The sequence below is a fragment of the Seriola aureovittata genome, chromosome 11 (assembly GCF_021018895.1).
Source record: "Seriola aureovittata isolate HTS-2021-v1 ecotype China chromosome 11, ASM2101889v1, whole genome shotgun sequence".
NCBI classification, from domain to species: Eukaryota; Metazoa; Chordata; class Actinopteri; order Carangiformes; family Carangidae; genus Seriola; species Seriola aureovittata.
This window is the reverse complement of record NC_079374.1, coordinates 20,845,212-20,867,711: the sequence shown is the minus strand read 5'-3', so window position 1 is coordinate 20,867,711 and position 22,500 is coordinate 20,845,212. Positions and strand designations below refer to the sequence as shown.

Here is a 22,500-nt window from a genome sequence, read left to right as displayed (position 1 = left end):
ATATTCATCTGTTGCTAAGTAACTGTTGCCTCTATGCCAGCTGTTTTTCAAATGTCAGCCATGTCACCATGGTGATGCTGACGCCACAATTACATGTGTTTGAATAGGAAACACTTTATGGTTCGAGCAGAGAGACAGGAAAAATAATGTGAGGTTCATACTGTTTCTACAAACTAAACATATCCTGACATGATTCAGAAGTCGGAAATCATGCACAAAATAAAAATGCAGGTCGTTGGATGGAGGAAGATTGGAGGAGGTACTTAGGTTTTTAGGCAGCCATATTTATCATTAAACCTTTTCCAACCGTCTTATACTGTATATTCAGTATGTGACATAAAAAAAACTGTTTCAGTAAGTTCAGAAATCAAAATGTCTCTGAGTGATCCATGTTAAACTCTCGACTTGGAGCAGAGCAACTTACACTGACAGCAGCTTCCAGAACGGCAGCATCCTCTGCCAGTCGTGTGGCTGGATTCTCAGAGGGCTTAAACATAGGTTTGGCTTTGACAGGCGGAGGTGGTTCTTTGGTTTTGGCGATTCGGGGACTGCTGTCAGGACCGGCACTGTTGCCAAACAGCTGACCAATCAGGCTCTTCTCATAGCGTTCTCTGTTGAAGGAGGGAACTACTTCCAAGCGGACAACTGGGGAACGCATTGCCTGACGAAACACTTCCTGGGCCCTGGAAGGGTGGAGGAGGAGAGGGGTGAAGACAAAAAGAGACGGAGAGAAAGAGAGAGGTAGGTGATTGGTGCAAAGCAAAAGAGGTAATAGCAGAGCAAAAGTTTTCTTCAACAAGTGAGTGGAGTTTTAAGTAAGGTATGTGTTGTCCACACTCATTTACCACTAAAACTAATCATGCCATTAATCATAATTACATACAATACATCAATCTCTGACAAGCAAAGTCATTATCAAAGGATACATAACTCAAATAGAAGAAACATAATAATAAAAGATAACAGTATAAATGTAATTACAAATGACAAATTAAACAAGTTCCCTTTAATAGCTAATGATTATAAATGGGCTGTTCAATTTTCAAATATCGTAATAAACCATTACATATTTTAGGCTCATATATTGTTACTAAACAGATTGAGTTATTTGTCATTTTCAAGAGAGATTATTATAACTACCAATTGTTTTCATTGGCAGTTCATTTTTTTCAATTAATCAAATGATTATCTAGTTTCTTAAATATCGGATATAATGAGAAGTGCTTATCAGAAGTCATGAGAACCTGAGGTGATGTCTTATATTGCTTATTTATTTGAAAAGTCATGAATATGTCATAATCCTATTTAAAATGCACAATGATGTGAAAAACATAGTTGGTAGGTGACTACTTTATCTAACCCAAGTTAACCTGGTGAAAACTGAGTTTGGTTTCTCAGTAGCCAGCGGTCATGTTTCACTGGGTTTTAGTGCACTGCATCCAGTTTGTGCACTATTTTCTTTTAAGACTTCAGTACATGTGTAAGCGATGTCAAGCGATGAAACTGATTGCATTGCAACTGCTTATTTTTGATGTAAAGATTGTTATTTCTAATGTTTGTTTTGTTGTAAAATTATGTGTTTTATTGGGTGTGCCTTATAAAGTAGGAGACATTGGAGAGAAATCTGATAAGAATGTGAAATCAAATGAAATTTCTAAGCTCATTAAATTAAATAAAAAAAAAAAAAAAAAGAGTTTTCCACAACTAGTCTTGGATAAATCTACAAAAATATCTTATATATTTTATTGTATAAAAATAAAACACATATGTAAAAACTGAGATTTGTGTCATTTGCTAACTGTTGTTCATTAGATAGATAGATAGATAGATAGATAGATAGATAGATAGATAGATAGATATACATTATAATCTAACCTGCATTATATTGTTTTAATCTGTATACCTTAAATGTTTATTTCTATCTATTTTCCCAATGCCAGTGGTCACTTCCTCTCACTGTGTTTGTTTCTGTTTTTATCTTCACTGAGCTCCTGACAAGACAGAACAGGGGATGCGACACAGAACCATGACACCTGTGCAGCAGGCCATTATAATCTTGTGATCTATAAAAAAAGATGATTGTGCCAACAATTAGTTTATATCAGATTATGCTAAATTAGTTAACGGGACCATTGTGTCAGGAGCGATTGGTACACACCATCCTTCACCTCAGATAACCGACAGAGAAAATCCAGTTTATTTAAATTTGATTGGATTACTCTCCTATTGTTTCCTGCCTAGATTATTATTACATGTAATGATCATAATGTTTCCGTAACTAGAGACTATGTTTAGAAAGTAATGTATGAGGGATGTGTACGTTTCAATAGGTTAGATATGCAATAATAATACCTGATAATATTAATATGATGATGATCACTTGATCACCAGAGCAAATCAACTGTACCCATTAAACCTGCCAGTCTACACAGGGTAGAGTGATCCTCTGATATTTTTCTGTTTGTTAATTACAAGAGCCAACTTCTGTGAATGACGCTCCAAGTGAGAATAATTTCTAAGGCATTGTGAGTCTGCGTGTTTGGGGATGGGTGGTCACCTCTTCTTCATTCTTCTCAGGCAGGATTTGCATATTGAGACCGTTAAACACATTAAGCATTCTAAGCAAGTGCTTGTGTCACACCTTGCTGAATGACACTTGAAGTGATTTTCATTGTATTAAGACCACAATACAGTACAATGAAACTAGATGTGTAAGCTGTGTGTGTTGACGTGTGTATTGGGGCCATTGTGCACAGATGATATCATTGTTGTTCCTGATTGGACAACATGTGCAGGCACATTTGTGTAAAAAAAGATATTATAATCAAGCAGGCTTCCTCAATACAGCTGCCAAGCTGGGACAATGGCAGTGCATGTGTGTTTGTGTGTGTGTGTGTGTGTGTGTGTGTGTGGACATAGCATTCACAGGGATCAGTGGACTATCAGTGGCCTACTTACACATATTTCACTGGACCAAGCTGTATATCTAAATACACTTGCCATGACAGAACAATACTGGCAAGTGTGTGTGTGAGTGTGTGTGTGTGTGTGTGTGTGTGTGCGTGTGTGTGCGTGCATGCGTGTGTGTGTGTGTGCGCATGCGTGTGTGTGTGCTGTCAATATTAAGAAATGAATTGGATGTATCTCATGCGAGACTGAAGACTAGTTTGCTCACGTGTATGGATGTGTGTGTACATGTGTTTTAGACTGAATGTCTACGGGTGAAAAACTGTGTGTGTGTGCATGTATGTGTGAACTGGTGTTAGTGAGAGAGTGAGTATACACCTGTTTTTGAACAATAGGCACAAACCCCTCCGGTGATAATCCCTTTACCTACAGTACAGCATAAAATACCTCACATATAATCTCATTACCACACTGAACACTGGACAAGGACTGTTGTGTAGACTATGTAGACATTGTAATGTGTGATAATCATTGTACCATCCACATCGGTCCCCGTAATCTGTGGCAATCGTTTTTACAAGTGTGTCTTTTGTCATTTTAATGCTCTGCAATCATGTTACATTCCCAAATACTCTCATGTTAATGTACTTTGTCTCAGGTGCTTCAATGCTACAGTAAGCAAACTCTACTGAGAAACATCTGGTCTCAAATGAATCTTGAACAAATCTTGCCTGAGAGGAATGAGATGGAACGTGAAGACACAAGAAGGCCAGCTCTAAGACATGCACACACACACACACACACACACGCAGATGATTTTGAAAGCAACACTCTACAAACATCTGCCAAGTCTTTTCTGCCGTTCTCGGTGATGCCACTACAACAGTGATATACAAGCCCTCTGACAATGGAAAGAAGGAAACAAAACAGACAGAAGGACGGACAGCAGTGAAGAATAAGAAAAGACAGGCCAGACCTGACTCCAACAGGTTTTCTGCATGAAAGCAACTACTCTGGTGCACTTTTTTCTTTTTCTGATAGTGTTTAAAAAAATCACAGTAGGTGAGGCATCTGCAACTTTAATGTGACTTAATTGGGTACTCAAACCTACATACAATATTTAAGGCTCAAATCTAATCTAGTTTTAATGATTTCTTCTCTGTAGTGGTGCAGCTAAGCATTTCAGTTAACTGTACTTGGTGTGGGGTGAAGGATGTTATCTCCATTAAAACATTGATTCATTAAAACATGAGCAAAAAAACTGAATTTCCTGCATAGCTAGATATCACTGGAGAAAGGTGAGAAAACATGGGATTGTTTTTGTTTGTTTGCTTTTTATAATTAAGGTGAACTGACCCTGTTCAATGAATTAGACCGGCGTCCATCCCTACATTAACCCAGAATCATGGACTGACAATATACTGTCATTCTAAAATGGAAAATGAATCCTTCCCTGGTCATGATTGCATATGCATGTATCTGTACTCCTAGCACAGACAAACAGTGTTGCACCCACTGGCTAAATGTCTTGTCTATTAGGTCAGTATTGTTGATCTTGACGATGCACTCGTCCTCTTGAAACAAGCCCTCCTTCCTTGAGCGGCTCTCTTCCTCCACTCCACGGATGTATAGACCGAGAGACCTGAAAGCAAGCGAGGAGAGAGAGGGAGGTTACAAGCTGCATTTCATCCATTTTTGTTAAATCCTTGTATACTTGTAAGCATACACAAGGACACACGTTCTTGGAATGACTTGTGAAAGTGTGTCAATTTGTATATGTACTTATATTATCCCCCATTTACTGATAAAAGCCAGTGCAGGAGCAGAGTGGTCTTATACACACACACACATACACACACACACAGTATAAAGACATAAAAAGACAAGCAGATAGACAGGTGTAAAGGCATATACATTTACAAACAGTAAGATGGTAGAATGGACTGAAAAAACATTTTCAGTATCCTCAGACTATAACATCTACCGTTTCCTCATCAAAACACTGCTTAACAAAGCAGAAATGATGACAGTGACACACAAAAGGCTTGAGCTCCAAAAGGATGAAAGTAGGTTAAGAGGTGAAAGAGATTATGGTAAATGGTGGAGAGAGATAGAGGAGGTGTTCAGGAAAGAGGGAGGAGATGACACAGTAAAGCTGGACAAGAGAGGAAAAAGAGAAGAGAGAGAGAGGGAGAGACAGACAAGAGAAAGCGAGAGGAAGAGGGGGAAACTTAAGGAGGAGATCGGTAAGGTCAGGTGAGTCATGAGAACAGCCATAAAAACTCATCCTGCTTTCCTTTAGGAAATCCCCCTTCCACTGTCTGACTGTCACACACCCAAATAAAAGCCCTGCATAGCTGTGCAATTTTTCTTCCTTTTCTTCCTTTTTCCATTGTGTGTGTGTGTGTGTGTGTGTGTGTGTGTGTGTGTGTGTGTGTGTTGCAGTGCAGGGGACAAAGAATTCCTTTCAAGTACAGAACAGGATTACGAGAGTATAACTCTGGGACATACTGTAGCTGGTAAACAGGCAAGGCTTTCTGAGGTGAAAGGGCAGAATAAGGGCTTTTACAGATGGGTATCTGTTGTTTTTGTGTGCATACACCTATGTGACTGAGCGTGTGAATGCACAACTCACCTTCCACTGAGTGATGAGCAGTAGGGAACCACATGGATTCCCAGGGGACTGTCCTCTCCCAGGATTTCCACTGTCCTGGTCAGGCTACACACACATACACACACCACAAACATCAAATCAGTGGGGAAAAAAAACAATATATGTAATATTAGTATAGTCAAATACACTACAGGTGCAAGTTCCGTCACACTAACAGCTTTGACTTAACACTAAAAATAACACAATATTGGACATGAGGAGACATGAGTATAAAATGTTACAAATGTTGAACTATTCTGTAGTAATTATGGAAAGTGCTGATCCCAGGATACACACAGATCACGAGACAGATCCAAGGCACATAGAGACAAGAAAAAGAATGTGTGCTCTATGGATTTGAGGTGTTTTGAGGTGATTTTTTTTCTCCATTAAGGCAGTAAAACAGTATGTTAGCACATGGAAAGAATGTTTTACAATCATAATCAATAAATAAAAATTATACTTAATTGCAAACAATAACAGTGATGGTTAGAAAAAGTATGTGAACCCCTGGGCTAATGGCATCAACAAAAGCTAACTGGAGTCAGGAGTTATCAACCTGGAGTCCAGACAATGAAAGAAGACTGGAGGTGTGGGTTAAAGCTAGTTTGACTTATAAACCACTCAAACATCCATTGATGTAAACCATGCCTCGCAAAAAGGGCTTACATTTAAAAATTGCTTTGCATAAATCTTCATCTGTGAATTGAGATGGTTTAGAATTGCAGACACTCATCCTAAGAGTGGACACCCAGCCAAGATGACTCCAAATGAAAATGTATTCCACTTATCAAGGTATCTTACAGGATAATGTCAGGGTGGCTGAATCACCCAGCTCCTACTGTGCATCAGCAAGACAATGACCACCACGAATCAAAGTAAATCTACTAGAGAGTGACTTCAGACGAAGAAAATCCATCTTCTGGAAAGCTTAATCCAGTAGAGATGCTGTGGAATGAACTGAAGAGAGCTGCTCACACCAGTCATCCTAAGAATACAGTATGTCTGAGCTGAAGCAGCTCTCGAGGAAGAATGGTCCAGGATTCCTCCAGAACATTGTGTAGGTCTGATCAGCAGCTACTGGAAGAGCTGGTTTGAGATTATTGGTGCCAAAGGAGGTTCAACCGGTTATCAAACCCGAAGGTTCACTCACTTTTTTTCTGCCAGCACTGTGGATTTGTAATGGCTGTGTTCAATAAAGACAGAAAGATTGCAACTGTTTGTGTGATATTAGCTTAAGCACATTGTGTTTGTCTACACTTCAGCACATGTTCTGACCAATTAATGCAGAAAACCAGGTCACTCGAAAGGGTTCACATACGTTTTACTGCCACTGTCTTGATGAATTTTGTCCAATAGTTCAATTGTATGGACTGTGAAAATGAGTTACTCATTAAAGAAAATGTTGAAAACCTGTATTTTCTTAATCCCACAAAATTTTATTTATCTTTTTTATATATTTTAAGTTATTTCCAAGTCCAATGGGAACAATCTAACCCCAGTTTATCTCCCCCTGTTCAGTCTTTCTGTTTGTTTCCAGAGATACTCTGCATAATGATCAACCATTCACACACAAATCTGTGACACAAGCTACCTGGAAAACACACGATAAAGGCTTGTCACATAAAAAATCTGATCAATCCTTCATTGTAGATATACACTCAGAATATAAAGCATGACAGAGACTAATAGGGTAAATAAAAAAAGGTACAAATAAGACAGAGAAAGAGAAAAAGGCTCGATCACACAATGTGGGAAAGATCACACACACAAACACGTGTTGTGCCACACAAATACAGACGGACACCAGAATAACAACAGTACTGAAAATGTGTGTCTCCTGAGGTTACGGTTGAAAACTACTATCCTCAATTGATACATCCTTTCCATGCATGCATCCATTGTGCTAAAAATACTTTTTTTGTCAAGGACCTAATCCATGTCTGTGAACCCAGCCCATAGAGAAGGGGATGCCAACACTCTATTCAAAGTCAACAAAACTACAGACTGCTCTCTGTGTGTGTGTGTGCTTGTTTGTCGAAACTTTTTTTGTGCCAGTCATCTCTATGGGTTTCTTCCTCTCTTTGAATCTCTCAATGCCTCTGTCTAGTTTGGATTATTCAAGCGAGTGTCTGCTTTACATTCTGTCTGTGTTTTAATGTGTGTCTTTGTTTGTTTGATTAGTTTATCTATCAGAGCACAGCCATTAATCCTCCCCTGACCTTCTCTCTGCTCCCTGTGTGTGTGCGTTTTTCTAAGTGAGTTTGTCTGAACTTAGTTTTGTGCTCTTTGGTTATACCCTCCTTTCTCTTTCTGTCTCTAACTCTGTGTGCTCGTTTTGTCTCCCTCCCTCTCTGTAGACCATCTATCCCTAAACCTCCATGAACTGATGGTAGTGCAGATGCTGATAAACTCCAGAGAGAGGGTGGTTGATGATGGTGGGTGGCGACAGGGGAGAGATGCGAAGTGCAAAAACAACTTTCCCTTTTCTCTTTGTCTCTGTCTCTCCAGCTCACACACACACACACACACACACACACACACACATAAAGAGAGCAGATGCTGCCTCATCGCCACTCAGCAAATTTGAGTTAATCCAGACAGTAAGAAACAAGGGACTGCAAGAGAGGGGGAGAGAAATGATGGCAAGGACAGAGGGGGAAATGTATGTAAGTGGGGAGAAAGGTAGGGAGGGAGTAGAGAGAAAATGAAAAAGGGAGGAAAGAATGGAGGCAGTGGAGAGGTAAAAAAGATGGAGATAAGAGATAAAGAAGACTAAAATTGTGTTCCAATTCTAAACTTTGTTCTAGTTCTGAGCAGGTGTTGAGTGTGTTCTGTGTTTACATGGGAAAAGTGACTTACAGTACACTGAAAAGTCAAACTACACACTAAAAACACTGCTCTTCCAATATGTAATACACAAAGGAAATGGGAGAGCTGCTCTCAGTTCCAAAGAATAAATAAATAAATTGATTGATTGATTGTAATTGGTAGTGAAAAATCTCCAAGAACACCTCAGAAAACAAAACAATTTTGGAAAATGTGACGACCCTCTCTGGGCAAGCCTCTCCCTGTTGGAGCCTGGTGAGTGGACAGCAGCTGACAGGGAAATTCAGCTCACCTGGCCTGGCTTCATTATATACACTGGTGGCAGTCAGTCAGTCCTTCTCTCTCCCCTGGCCTCCACATCGTTTGGTTTTGTTATAGTTTTTATGTTTCAGGTTGACCATAAATCCTTAAATATTGTGATCAAGATATCTCAGTAACACCTTGGGGGAATTTCTTGAAATATGGCGGAAATATTGATTTGGACTCAAGGATGAACTGATTAGATTTTGGTGGTCAAAGCTCAAACATCGAGGTCACTCTGACCTCACAAAACTCGTTTTTTGGCCATAACTCAAGAGTTCATACAAGAATTATGACACAATTTAACACAATGTCTAATAGGATAAAATGATGAAGTGATGACACTTATATCCAAAGGCTCAAAGGTCAACTTGACTGTGACATCATATTGTTCTGCAACAACACTTCTGGTCATAATTGATAAATGGACTATCTGCTTATACTTAAAGATTGGTAGGGTACATATAATATTGGAATGTAGAATGAATGATGTCAACCTGCTAACAACAACAAAGATGATGTTTAGCCAATTTAATGCTTACAATGTTAACCATCTTAGTTTAGCATGCTAACATTTGATAAATAGCACAAAACAAAAGGCACAGACGAGGCTGTTGGAAATGCTTTTAGTCTTCCAGGATTTTTGGACATAAATTTTTTCTTTAAAAAATGAAAATTTTCCCTGCGATTGTGCAAGAGAAGAAGTCATAACGTCGTCAATCTTACTAGCGAACAGAATCCTGAATGTCTGTACCAAATTTTGTGCAAATCCTTCCAATATATATTGAGGTCTTTCACTGGATAACTGAAGAATCTGACACCATGGTTACGCAAGGAAAAGTCAGGGGATCACAGGATTCATCCTGTGGAGACGTTGGATATCTATCCAATTGCAAGGCAATGCATCCAACATTTGTTGATATATTTCAGTCTCCACCACGGTGCTTGGCCAACCAAATGCCATCTTTAGATTGACATTGCTAGCAAGGCAAAAAAGTATACGGGGTAAAAAGGAAGAGAGAAGGGGAAAAAAATACAGAAAACTGAAGAAAACAGGGAGGGGAAAGAGGAAAGAAGGTAAGAAGCAAGGGAGGACTGGAAGCAAGATATACTGAAATGAAAGGAGGAGGAGGCAGTGAATTAATTAGACAAGGCTAATGAATAGCATTAATATGAGAGGAAAAAATAACATCCACCCCTCCCTCTATCCCTTCCTGCTGCTGTGCCTCTGATCTCTAACACTCCCACTAGAACACACACACACACACACACACACACACACACACACACACACACACACACACACACACACACACACACACACACACACACACACACACACACACACACACAAGCACTTGAGATCCATTTGTATTTCCTTTTTTTATTTTTTGTGTGAGATGTTTGACAGGCTGCATCAATGCAAAAAATGAAGTGGGGGTGAGAGAGAGACAAAATGGGTGAGACTTGAGAAGAAATGGGAGAGGGAGCGCAATGTGAGAGAACAAGAGACGGAGAGAAAGGGCCAAACACACAGAGAGGGAGAGGGAGAGGGAGAGGAGCAGAGAGAGATGAAGAGAGCAGGTGTTCTCTTTATCCACCTGCCACTTCACTGATCCTCACTATGAAAGACAGAAACACAGAGGAGAAGTAACAAAAAAGGAGGATGCGCATTACCAAACCACTCTCTTCCTCTCACTGCATCTCACCCTCTCATCCTTCTTCTTATTTATCATTTCCCTTTCTCCCTCTCTTTTTCTCTCTAAGCTGGCCTTCAAAGTGGAGAGCACAAGAGATGTAGAGAGTAAAGGGAAACCAGTAAAAATGCACAATGCTGCCAAAGATCAATGTATTCAAATACAGAAATACAGACATTCACAAAAGAAATGAAAACACACTATAAATAGTAGTTCTTTGATGAATGAAAGAGCACACAGCTTAACGATATCAATAACAATCAAGTGTAAGTATACTGCATTAAAACGCATTACATTATATCTCATGTATTTAGAAAGTTGTAGTAAACAAATACCAAAATGTTTTCTTTACTAGTGAATAGGATTTCAGCATCAAATTTTTATGCTACAATCATTTTTACATAATATAGTAAAATTACTTCAGACCATATTTGCCTTGGATTTAAATCAAACCTAACAAACTGACATGTTGCATCTTTGTTGGACCCTGCAAAAAAACTAACATCAAAGACACTAAACAACTAACTAACAAAAGCAGGCTGGCCATTTAATAATTGATAGTTGGTTGAAAATTGGTTGTAAATGGTTTCTGTTTCACTTAGATTGTATGCACCCATTTAGGTTTTGATACATATTAACACCTTTTTTTTGATTGGCTGTTACTGCAAGAGTAGAACCTGGTTGTCAGTCTCTGCTGTGACTGCTGTGTCTTTGACAGGTAAAAGAAACTCCCATATGGTTTATCAAAATAAAAGTGCTAGGAGACAGGAGAGTTGTGCTGAGTTCTCATTGCCTTCTAAAACAAAATTTCATAGTAAGGTATTTTTACCATCAGGACATTCTGCTGAGGTATACTGTACTGGTATATCGGCACATCTCTACGACTGAATATGTTAAATCTACTACTAGTAATAATATTTATCCTTCAGTACAAAGAATTAACAAAAGGTCCACTATTTATTGCAATATTGGTTTCCAGTGATATAGGCCAAACCTTGGAAGATTAATACATATTGTGTGGTAAGTGAAGAATAAGAGAGAGTACAACTGCAGGTCTGCACCAGGTCAACAGTTGCTCATGCATTATGTTTATCCTGTTGTGCATATGAAAAGAGAGACTTATAGGATGGGAGAAGATGAAACAGACAAACAGGAACAACGCTGGAAAGAAGAATACAAAAGGAAGAAACGAAATAGAGAAGAAAGACAGGGGTATAGAAAAACAGATGGACAGAGAGAAATAGGTAGGGAGAGAGAGATTTACTAACAGACAGACCAAGTATCACATTACCATCACAACAGGGATTCTCACTGTTGAATCAGAGAGTTAGGTCCCAAAATGACATATGAATAAACTCTGTTATCCATGGAAAACCCCTTTCACATCCAGTTTGTTTTGTGCATCCAGTGAAACCTATTTACCTCTTCACCTCCTCCCTTCTAAAACGCCTCCATTACAGAGCCTTATTTCTCAAAGAAATATAATATACTGGCAATGCTATTTCAATAAACCAATTTACAGTAAATCTGTTTCCCCGTATAAAAAGGACATTTTGATTCAAAGGTAATGAGTTTTGCGATGAGCGTGCTGTGTGGTTAAAATTATGATAAGCCATTACTGTATTTATAGGTGTAGCTTCACACTCAAAAGGCCCGCACACACACAGACACACACACAGACACACACACAAACACAAACACAAACACGCACACGCTTATTTAACGAATGCTTTACTGTTCCAATATTTATAGCTGCCTTCCTCTACTCATTTTGGACTTTTTTTGCAATTTCAAGGATCGTTTCCCCGACAACCACAAAAACCATTACATCACTTTTACATTACTCACAGCTGAGATGGTTGTGTGTGTGTGTGAGTGTGTGTGTACATGAGAGGATATGTTAAAAAAAAATAAAAATTCTTGAGGAAATCAAACAACTGTGAGGGTGTCCGTATATAAAATAATGACCTTCATATTCACCGCATGGAAGTGTATACTAGCGTAAGGCGCAATTAAACTAAAATTGTCCAACTATTTTATTTGATTGACTTGCATTTAGATGTTCCCGTCTAATCATTTTAATCAGAATTTGCTTCATTAACTGAGGTGAAAGGATTGCGTATTACAGTAACTCAATGTCATAATTTGATCATAACTCAATAGAGAGCTAAGAAAAAATTCAGTTACTACCCAGATCTTCGATGGAGAGTGTGCCTCTATGCAGTATACCATATTTACTCAAATAAAAACCAGGAGTGAATTAAAAGTCTCCAATAATGGCCAAGGGCATGGTCGACACAAACAGATAAAGGCCAGCCCCCCGGGGTGGATAAACTCCTGGAGCATGTCATGTAATGTGCATGCTGATTAATGCACATTTCTATTGTTTTTATGTAATCAATTCAACAACATAATAATGCTATTTTCAACACTTTGTTCTTCTGGATTACTCATCTTAAGTATTTGATACATTCATTCTGATCCTGTCTGGCTGCGTGTTGCAGCGTGTTAAGAAATGGAGGTTTTCTTTCCACTGAAACGCAAGAGGGCTTTTAATTTGAAACGATTCCAGGAAGTGTTGAGTTTGTATGAACAGCATAATGAAGTAACATTTTACAAGACTTCTTACCAAAATATGGCCAGTTATACTATACTGTATAGCAAACAGAGGAAATTACAAATGAAGCCTGCCTCTACCAAAGACCTGTTACCTTGTGTAGTCGAGGCAAATAAAGGCCCCGGCAACTATTTGAGGAAGTATGGTACAATGAATATGAGTGAGGGTACATGTGTGAGTGAGCTAATCTCTGTCTGTCCCCTGTGGTTGCAGCTGGTTGCCATGGAGAGAGACTAAAACAGCTCAGGATGAGGTCAACATTACTCTTTCCACACAGCCCTAACTCTCTATCTGTACATGTCTGTGTTACAGGTTAACTACACATTATTTTGTTTTAGTATTTATGAATTAACTGCAGATTAATTGCATGACCATACTGACCTGCTGATTTCTAAATCACAGACTAATATACTATCCATTAACAGAGGTCAGTGTTGTCAGACAGAACACCACATTCATCAATGATGTAACAGTCACTTTCTCAATTTTACTGCCTTGGTTTTGTATTAGTAATGCGAATGCAGAGACTGGCCCTGGTTTAGTTGTGTGGGCACTAAGAAGACAGACCTTTGGCCTACATCAAGTAAATGAAAATATGGCCTCTGTGCGGCGTTGTTAACAACATGCGTGATCATCATCAGTTTGGAATGATATTCAAAACCACAACAATAAGACCCCAGTCATCAAAGGAAGACAAAAAAAAAACCAAACGAATACACATAGACAGAATCAAAGGAGTCCTTACGCTACGTGTTTGTTACATGTATGAAAACGATCTGTCCTCGCTCTGTGCTAGGATGCATGAGCCTGCCCCCACATCCCCCTGCCCCACACACACTGCTAAAATAAGCTAGGACACACATAAACACGCACGGTTAAAAGGCTCACCAGAGACACAGTGCATTCTGCATCCCTAACACTTAATGAAGCAGCAGTCATCAGTGTATGCATGTGTGTGTTCACTTGCGACAACCTATAAAAAAAAAAAAAGAAAGAAAAAAAAAGACAGATGCAAGTGTGTTTGTAGCTGTTTATTTTCATCGTGTGAGTGTGTGTGTGTGTGTGTGTGTGTGTGTGTGTGTGTGTGTGTGTGTGTGTGTGTGACCCTGACCGCGTTTTGGCAGTCTTTTGTAGTGGGCTAATGATGGAGCTTCTTTACACTAACTATATCTGTAAGGGCCTTGATCTGGATTAGAATACAGCTTTAATGAAGAGAAAGTAGGACACAAACACACATATAAACATCAATAAACATGAATGTAGACAAACACACACACACACAAAAACTGAGTACGTAACACACAGAGTCCTAAAGACAGAGAGATAGTGTGGCTTTTTGAGATTATTTAACCAAACCCATTACTGAGGTTTATCAACACACTGATTCAGCATGATGGATAGAAACAGAATGGATCAATATCACAGTGAACGTCAGTACAAGAGTAACACAGAAACTGACCTGCCACTGAAGGTGTGTTTGCCTTGGGCTCGGTCCACTCCTGCAGGCCTCTCCACAGCTGGACCGGCTGCCTGTAGAGAACACACACAGAACACCTTTTAGCTTTAGTCAGTGATTGGCATTTGGAAAAGAGACAATACAAGAACAGAACAAATAGCTCCAACAGTACATTCCAGCTGTCATAAAGTGGAAGACCTAATGGAAGGACAAATTAAAAAAAAAAAAGAGTGGATATCGGAGGACATGTGGATGGATTCACTAATCAACGGTGTAAATAAACAAAAAGCTGGGAATGAGTGACTAAGTGGAGGAATTAAGGGACTCACCCTGTTTTGACTGCGGCTTTTAATGCACTACACCCCACATGAAATCCTGAGCTCAACAAATACGTCTTTGCAATTTGAAAGACAAAGGAATACATGATTAACAAAAGAATAAATGAGTGAAGTGATGAGCGAAGGAGCTCCTAAATTGATTGATTGATGGATGGATGATGTACAAATAGCAATTAATATCTGAAGGCAAGAAGACAGTGTTGTCAAGCAGTAATAAATAACACTGTCAATGGGCATGGCAACTGAGAGAAAGAGAGAGAGGTGTGAGAAAGAAGTGTGTAAATGTGAGCCAAGGGAGCTGTAATAATTACTTTAAGCAATGACATACAGCCCGGGCTTGCATGAAGTGTGTGTGTTTGTGTGAGGACACAGAGAGGTGAGCTCCACAGGGACGAGGATTCTTGCCATGCCACCGTGCAGCAGTGACAGAGAGATGAATCGGCCGATACTTCACATGTGACAGTGTCTGTGTGTACACATTCTTGTGTGTCTGACCTGATACAAGACTACATATGTGTGTCCACAAGGTGGACACTGCATCATGAATATCTGATATTTATCTAATAACACTTTTGGACATTCAGCAATGTTCTGTGGTTTTTAAAATACTGTGAAGGGATCAATATTGATTTATTTTGTCAATACAGACCCCAAGTCCTTATGTCACCTCTGGGCCAGCTGCTTTTCTACCAGCTTCTGTGTGATTCTTACTGATGGATGCTTTTATCTTTTTGAAAAAATGTTCCCCTGGGTTTATTTATTTATTATTTATATCCATCTACAACACTTGCAATTAAAATTCAAACCCTTCATGTTCGCAGACAGAAAAACTGCAGCTCAGCTCAAATTTTAGCTGCAGCACACATAATACGTCATGATAAATGTTGATTTCTCCCATATCCATTATATTCACTCACACTCAAACTTTTTGGAGCTGTAATTACTGTTGTCTTAAAAATTTCTACATCGTTTGGTCTTCTCTGTCCTGCTCAGGTTATTGGTCAGGATTAGCTGCAGCCACTCAACTCGTCCGTTTTGACAAGCTGGTGACACAGAATGGTGTGGTTCATTAATAGCAGCAAAAAGCGAAATATGACATGAGCAATGTTTTTTGTTTTTATATCACAATCCTTATCTAGACATGTGGAGTGCACAGCACGTTCATAAGAAAGTCAATGTTTCATGGATGAATTTTTAGTTATTTAATAACAATAATAACAACAATAATAACTTTGGTGTGCTTGCTATGGTGAACTGTGATCGATCTGAATCACGACCTCCACCATAATGCAAACCAAAACCGAGCATTAAGGTTTAGATGTTATGTTATAAACTATCTGCAATAGGACTGGACAGGTATGTATACATATACATTCATTTTCATCTACAGTAAATAACATCAAACTGTAGATATTTGTTGGCAGAGTTTTAAAAGAATGTGTGCTTCATTAGAAAATGATTAGGATGTATATGAAAAAGGCAACTTTAAAAGACTGATTTCAATTTCTTCTAAATTAAAGTCAGATTAAATTGTATGTAAAGCACTTTTAAACTGCTTCAAGTGTGAATTGTGCTGTGTACATGAATTAGCTTTATCTTGATCATTGTATCTGAATGTCTGTCAAAATAATCAAAATTACCATTCAGTCCTAATCTGCATATCTGTCTGCATGCTCATGCATGTGGATAGCTGAGATTATGCGTGCACTCTGAGTGCACGTGTTTGTGTAAGCAGATGCAGACAGACACACACGCAGGTCAATAAGGCTCAATGTTAGTGGTGGGCACTAATGGACTCTTAACATGGCCTTTAACCTTTAACCTCTCACCCTATTGGCATATGACCTACACCACCTGTCAGTAGGAGAAGGGGAAGAAAAGAAAGGGAGTGGAGAAACTGAGCAAGATGGATGAGTAATCAAGAGAGGAAATATAAGAAAGATGTAAGACAGGGAAAAAAGACAGGATGAAAAAAGAGACAAAGGCTGACGAGAGGAGACGGAGGAAGGTGAGGTGAGACAGACGGTAGATACAGTAAACATATGTTTGAGGTTTGGCGGCCTGGAAATCAATTAGTCTGGTCTAGCTACACATGCTGTCATGTGAGCTTAATTACTAACAGGATGACAGGTAACATTAATTATCCTAACCTCTTTGTCATAACAACAGCCACTCATACATTAATTGGAAAGTCTTTGGTGCTTAAACGTATGTCTCATTTAATAACTGCACGTAGATATAGTCTCTCTCCCTTTCTCTCTTTCTCTTTGGAAGAGCGACATATTAATTGCAAAGGCCATCAACATACGTCACTTATCAAAGGCTAATTTAGAACAAGTAAATGAATCTGAACGAGTAAATGTCTCTCATTATTCATACTGACCTCACAATATCATTGATTATATAGCAAAATACTAAATTGTTGAACAGTAAAGTGGCTAGCTCTTTGCATTTGCTTGAGTTTTAAAAATAAGTTACAGTGGTTACCTGAAAACTTCTACAAACTTCCTGCAGTGTGGAAACTGCACCACCCACTACCACAATTATGGCTGTTATATGTAATAACTCAATGAAATAATACCATTTTGCAGAAACCAAAATTTTGTATATTAAAGATGCACATTCTTAAACCTTTATGAAAGCTTTATGAAAGATTTGTTGAGAAAAAGAAAATCAGAAACTCCAACATGAATATGATTGAAGATTGATCAGCGCTGTCAGCCAATTGGGGCTTTCGGAGATACATATTTATTTAAGTAACACAAACAGCCCCATAAAGCCTCATAAAAAAAGACTATGCATATGCATGTGACATAAAAGCTGACTAGAAATAATGATTTAAAGACCTGACACTTTATTTCTGAGGAAAATAAAAATATGCTTCTAAATGACAAAGATTTATTAGAAATATATTGTGGACAACTGCAGGGAAAAATTAATACATTAGTCTGCCGACCTTGGACAGCTCAATCGATACTTGTGAGCATTAGAGGCCCTCCAAAAACTGACATTAGAATAGTAGAGTTTCCATTTGAACTCCATGATGGATAATCCTGCCTTGATTAACTATGCTTGTAATAAATGGGCTGCAAGCATTTACTTTTCTCAGTCCAATCTAATAATTGCTAAAAGTGGATAAAAGCTGATAAAAACAGTGAACTATTAGTGATATTACTAATTACTGAATAACCAATCAGACTAAGTGTTCCCTGAAAACACTCCCAGAATGAGTATGATAAATTAATAGTAATGAATGGTGGACAGTTTGTGCCTGTGCCTATGTACGTGTGTGTGTGTGTGTGTGTGTGTGTGTGTGTGTGTGTGTGTGTGTGTCTGTGTGTGTGTGTGTGTGTGTGTGTGTGTGTGTGCATCTGTATGATAAACATAAGGTAATCTATCTTGAAATATCTCTTTGCGGACATGGATGATGAATTGAAATGAATATGCGTTTTGATAAATAACATGTCAAACAGTCAGAGAGATGAACAGGGAAGTGAAGAAATAATATTCAGTATATAACATAACTCAATTTTTTTATAAATAAATATTAAATAAAATTGCTTAATTTGTTTAGAATACTAATGGCTAAAACTCTTAATTTCTTTTAAGGACTCAGTTCTTTGTACAGTTTGTATTAGTTTAAGGACAAATGACACAATGACAATGCAACATGTTTTTTGTGTGTGTATGTCTGTGTGTGTGTGTGTGTGTGTGTGTGTGTGTATACATGTGTGTGTTTTTCTGTTCAAATGATGAAGTTACAGTGAATAAATGAAATAATTAAGTAGTAAATAAACGCCACTATATCGTACGCTCAACAACTACTTCCCTAAAGTACCAGCAGTGAGGACCCAGTGACAACAGTTCCTGTTCCAGTTCACTGTTTAGTACATGTCAGATTCATTTGGCATATTTAATGAACATGAGTTCAGCTCTCTAATTGCAAATATAAAGAGGAACAGGAGAGGTGTAAAGACCAGACACATTCACATTAAAAGGCTCTGTATATGCACACGCACAGGTATACAAAATTATCACTGACAAACATTCATGGCGGGTGCTGGCACAAAAGCCATGACACACATATGCTGACAATGTGCAGGGGTACACACACCCAGGTAGCATGATAAAGAAGTGCTGTACAGCCTTATTAGCCCCAGTAGTACTCTAGGCAAGAACAAATACTCCCAGTGTGATTAACACATTGTAACTAACCTGCAACCCTGTACGTGTGTGCTTACGTGTGTGATTGCGTGTGTGCTTGCGTGCGTGCGTGTGTGCATTGTAAGCAAGAGAGAAAGTAACCAGGAGTGAGAGAGGGACAGTGAGAGTGATTTTGCGGCTCACTGTACTCATTTGTGCCTGGCATTTAGAACGGAAGAGCTGCACCAGTAAATCTTTCTGGATTGAAATTAAATAAAGACAGGGGACAGAGAGTAGGAGAAAAGACAGAGAGAGAAGAAAGACAGAGAATTACTGCAAGAAGAGTACTTTCTTCCCTTCATCGCTCTCACCAAAAGGCCAAGTGACAATTTGAACAATTACCCGGAGCCATTACCTCTATCTGAACCTGGCTGGTTGAGAAGAGACAGACCTATGAGCGAGTGACTGAGTATGTGCGTGCGTGTGTGTGTGTGTGTGTGTGTGTGTGTGTGTGTGTGTGTGACTATGTGAGGGACAGAGTAAGGAATAGTGAAGACGACATGAAAGGAAAATGATGTATGAGGAAGAAGAGAGGGAAGAACAGAAAGATAACTTCTTTATTTACCGTGGCCACAGAGCTAGTTATTACAGCACAGCAGGTGTGATACAGAAAACTATAGACAGGGAAGATGTGTGCCACAGTCAAACACACAGAAAGATACAAGGGAAAATAGTACATTAGTGGTAATAGTGTTTATTTTAAGTAATTTATAAATATTAACATTAAAAACTCAAATGCTCTTAATCAAATGGTGTTTCACTGGATCTAATATAATCATTTACTGGAGCCATCAACAAGAATGAAATTTTGCTTCAACCCACATAGACACATAAAAAAACTGACCAGAGCTGATGTATGAAATTTGATGATTGATAAATCATTTTGCTTTTTACACTCTTTACCCCAAGTCTATAGACACATAGAAGCCTACAGTCTGTATTAGACTTACTCAAGTAAATAGGTTTGTGACAAAATACTTGATGCTCCCTTTTCAAAAGTCTGTGGATTGGGCTGTATTTATTAGCATTTGTTAGCTTTTTTCTTAAGACTTAATACATTTCTTGTTAACTCTTACTTTGATGGCAAACCTATATTTATGAAATTAGTCCAAGCAAAATGAGTCACTAGCATGAATAACCTGATTGCTGTCAGCCTTGATGTCTATGAACTTATAAAAAGGTATTCAGTAGAAAATTCAAGTAAGGCAAAATTAATGTTCTGTCTGATGCTCGCTTTCAGCTATTTCTTTATAAGGTTCAAGCATCACAATAGGCCAATCAAAACAAAGTCTCACTGAGAACAAAGATTTGACTATAAAATCTCTAATATAATGAGAGAGATGAGGAAAACAGCATAGTAAAAATTTCCAATAAAAATAGCTGATGGTGAATCATCGCAGCTGGATGTTGAAGTCACTGAGCCCTTGGTTTAAGATGGAACGCAGCAATTCAAATGGCCACAAGACAGTGGCTGACAAAATTATAAAATAAGATACTAAATTTCACTATGTGATGCGAGCTAACATCACTTAATTTATTATTATTTTTTTTTTGTTTAGTAATGTATGTGGTAATGTTAATAATTGCAATCATAAGAACATAGACATAGAAAAAACAGGTATGTTTAATTTATGTACGCCTCAGTTTGCACATCTCTTGAAGCTTGTTGCACAGCCATAGTGGTTAATGCTTACTTCACCTCAACTAGCTCCCTAACTACCATTTAGCTAATGTGGTCACTAACTGCACGACATGCTAACACAGCTTATCGAAGAAACCCAACATGTCACAACTTACTTCAAACCTACATCAACATCGAGGAGCATTTTAAACTACAGCAAGTTACATACACTTGGGTGATGTGACATAGCTAATAAGGTTGCTTCCTACATTTTGGATCTCGTCTGTTCCCTCAAAGGTTAGGTTTGTCAAGATAGTTTGCAACTGTTCAATGGTGAAAATTCCAAACTGACAAATACAGTAAGTCTAAGCTATAATGGTGTGAGTTTCAGCCATTTAACACAACATTATGTGGATTATTAAGCAGCAAAAAACATTTGACAGTAGTTTTAATTCAAGTCAAAACGTAGGCTGATGTAAGTAAGAAAACTATTGTTCTGTTCAAAGTTGTATTGTTGTGTGTGAGTAGAGAAACATAAGAAGCCAGAATGAACTGAGAGAGAAACAGAAGCACAGCTGGTGTAGCTGAAGCCATATACATATGTACATGCTATGGTTAAGAGCCGCCAAAAGATAAACACTCAGACACACACAGTCTTGATAAGCCTACTGTGTAACTTACACCCACTAATATTTCACATTGCCAGCCTCATGAATGATAGCGCGCCATGAAAACAGAGCTAGGATGTAAGGAGCGGACAATGAGCTCAGAACAACATGATCTACATTCCTCAGCTTCTACTTACATTTTACCAGGAAAAGTAAATAGATTAGTGTTGGCAGTGTACATTTATTAGTGACATGTCCACCCAGGTTTAATTTCTGCTAAACCATATTTCATGTAGCTGTAGCCTGCATTTCAAAACAGATTGCAGGTCTGTTTCTGGTGGATCATCATAGAAAGTGGCCTGCCTGGTTACTATGATTGGATAAAACAATGAACTAATTGTTAACAAGACAACAAATACAGCATTTTGTTATTACATTTTGTATGGTGTATAGTCAAAAACATGTTAGGTCACCCTGAGCAACATTAAACAGGGATATTGGCCACCTCTGAGAACCAATCACATTCCCCAAAAGAACTGAACCTTGCAAACAGGTTGTTCTACAGGGAAAAGAGTGAGCTTAAAGAAAGGATGTTTGTCCAGTGAGGAATCTCAAGGGAACAGCCCTCACCACTCAAGAGTCCAATCAGGCGTGGAGTTCCTTTAACCAGTGAACTTGAGGGATTTGCGGCGTCCAGCCGTCTACAGGGAATATCAAACTGTAACACTACCATAACAAGTCACTGAAACTACATCTCTATGCAACTGGCAAACTGCATTCTAATATTTATTCCCCCGTTCTCCGAAGTTAATGTGTGTCTATGTGCATGAGATGTTTTAATTCTTTTACTATAACTACACTTGGATGCTCAAAACTCACTATCGTCCAGTTTAAATGTAATTCTAAATCCCGCTGGATGGACACAGCTGTTGTTTTTATTGACAATGTAAATGCACTGCACCTTTGGGTTTCTCTATTTACACAGAACACAGGAAGAAAACCAAAGAGATGGATAGAGGGATGTTAAAGCAAAGGACAGAAACATGCATATATACGGAGTAAAGCCATTAGTTCCACGGTTCAAGAGGAAATAGGAGATGCAGCAAAAAACATATATTAGCTTCAGAGGAGAGAGAAGAGACAGCGCGGATCAGCAGGTTAAACATGAGGCTCTGAGGTCAAAGTGGCAAAGCTGATGCTTAGAGGGTGAACTGTTTTACAAAAGGAGCAGAGAAGAATAAGAAGCTGTGCACAATTGCAGTTTTCATACA

At 38.6% G+C, this 22,500-nt stretch overlaps 1 protein-coding gene across 6 annotated transcripts in view; it reads right to left on the bottom strand.

Annotated features, from left to right (window-relative positions):
* Nucleotides 1-22,500, bottom strand: part of pard3bb (par-3 family cell polarity regulator beta b) — a 200,963-nt gene that overhangs the window by 128,332 nt on the left and 50,131 nt on the right. For all 6 annotated transcript variants that reach the window (XM_056388847.1, XM_056388842.1, XM_056388843.1 and 3 more), the window contains exons 6-9: nt 14,463-14,533; nt 5,543-5,626; nt 4,424-4,549; nt 425-683 (exon numbers count right to left, since the gene is read on the bottom strand). In XM_056388847.1, coding sequence (XP_056244822.1) covers nt 425-683; nt 4,424-4,549; nt 5,543-5,626; nt 14,463-14,533 — 540 coding nt within the window. The remainder of the gene's footprint in view (nt 1-424; nt 684-4,423; nt 4,550-5,542; nt 5,627-14,462; nt 14,534-22,500) is intronic.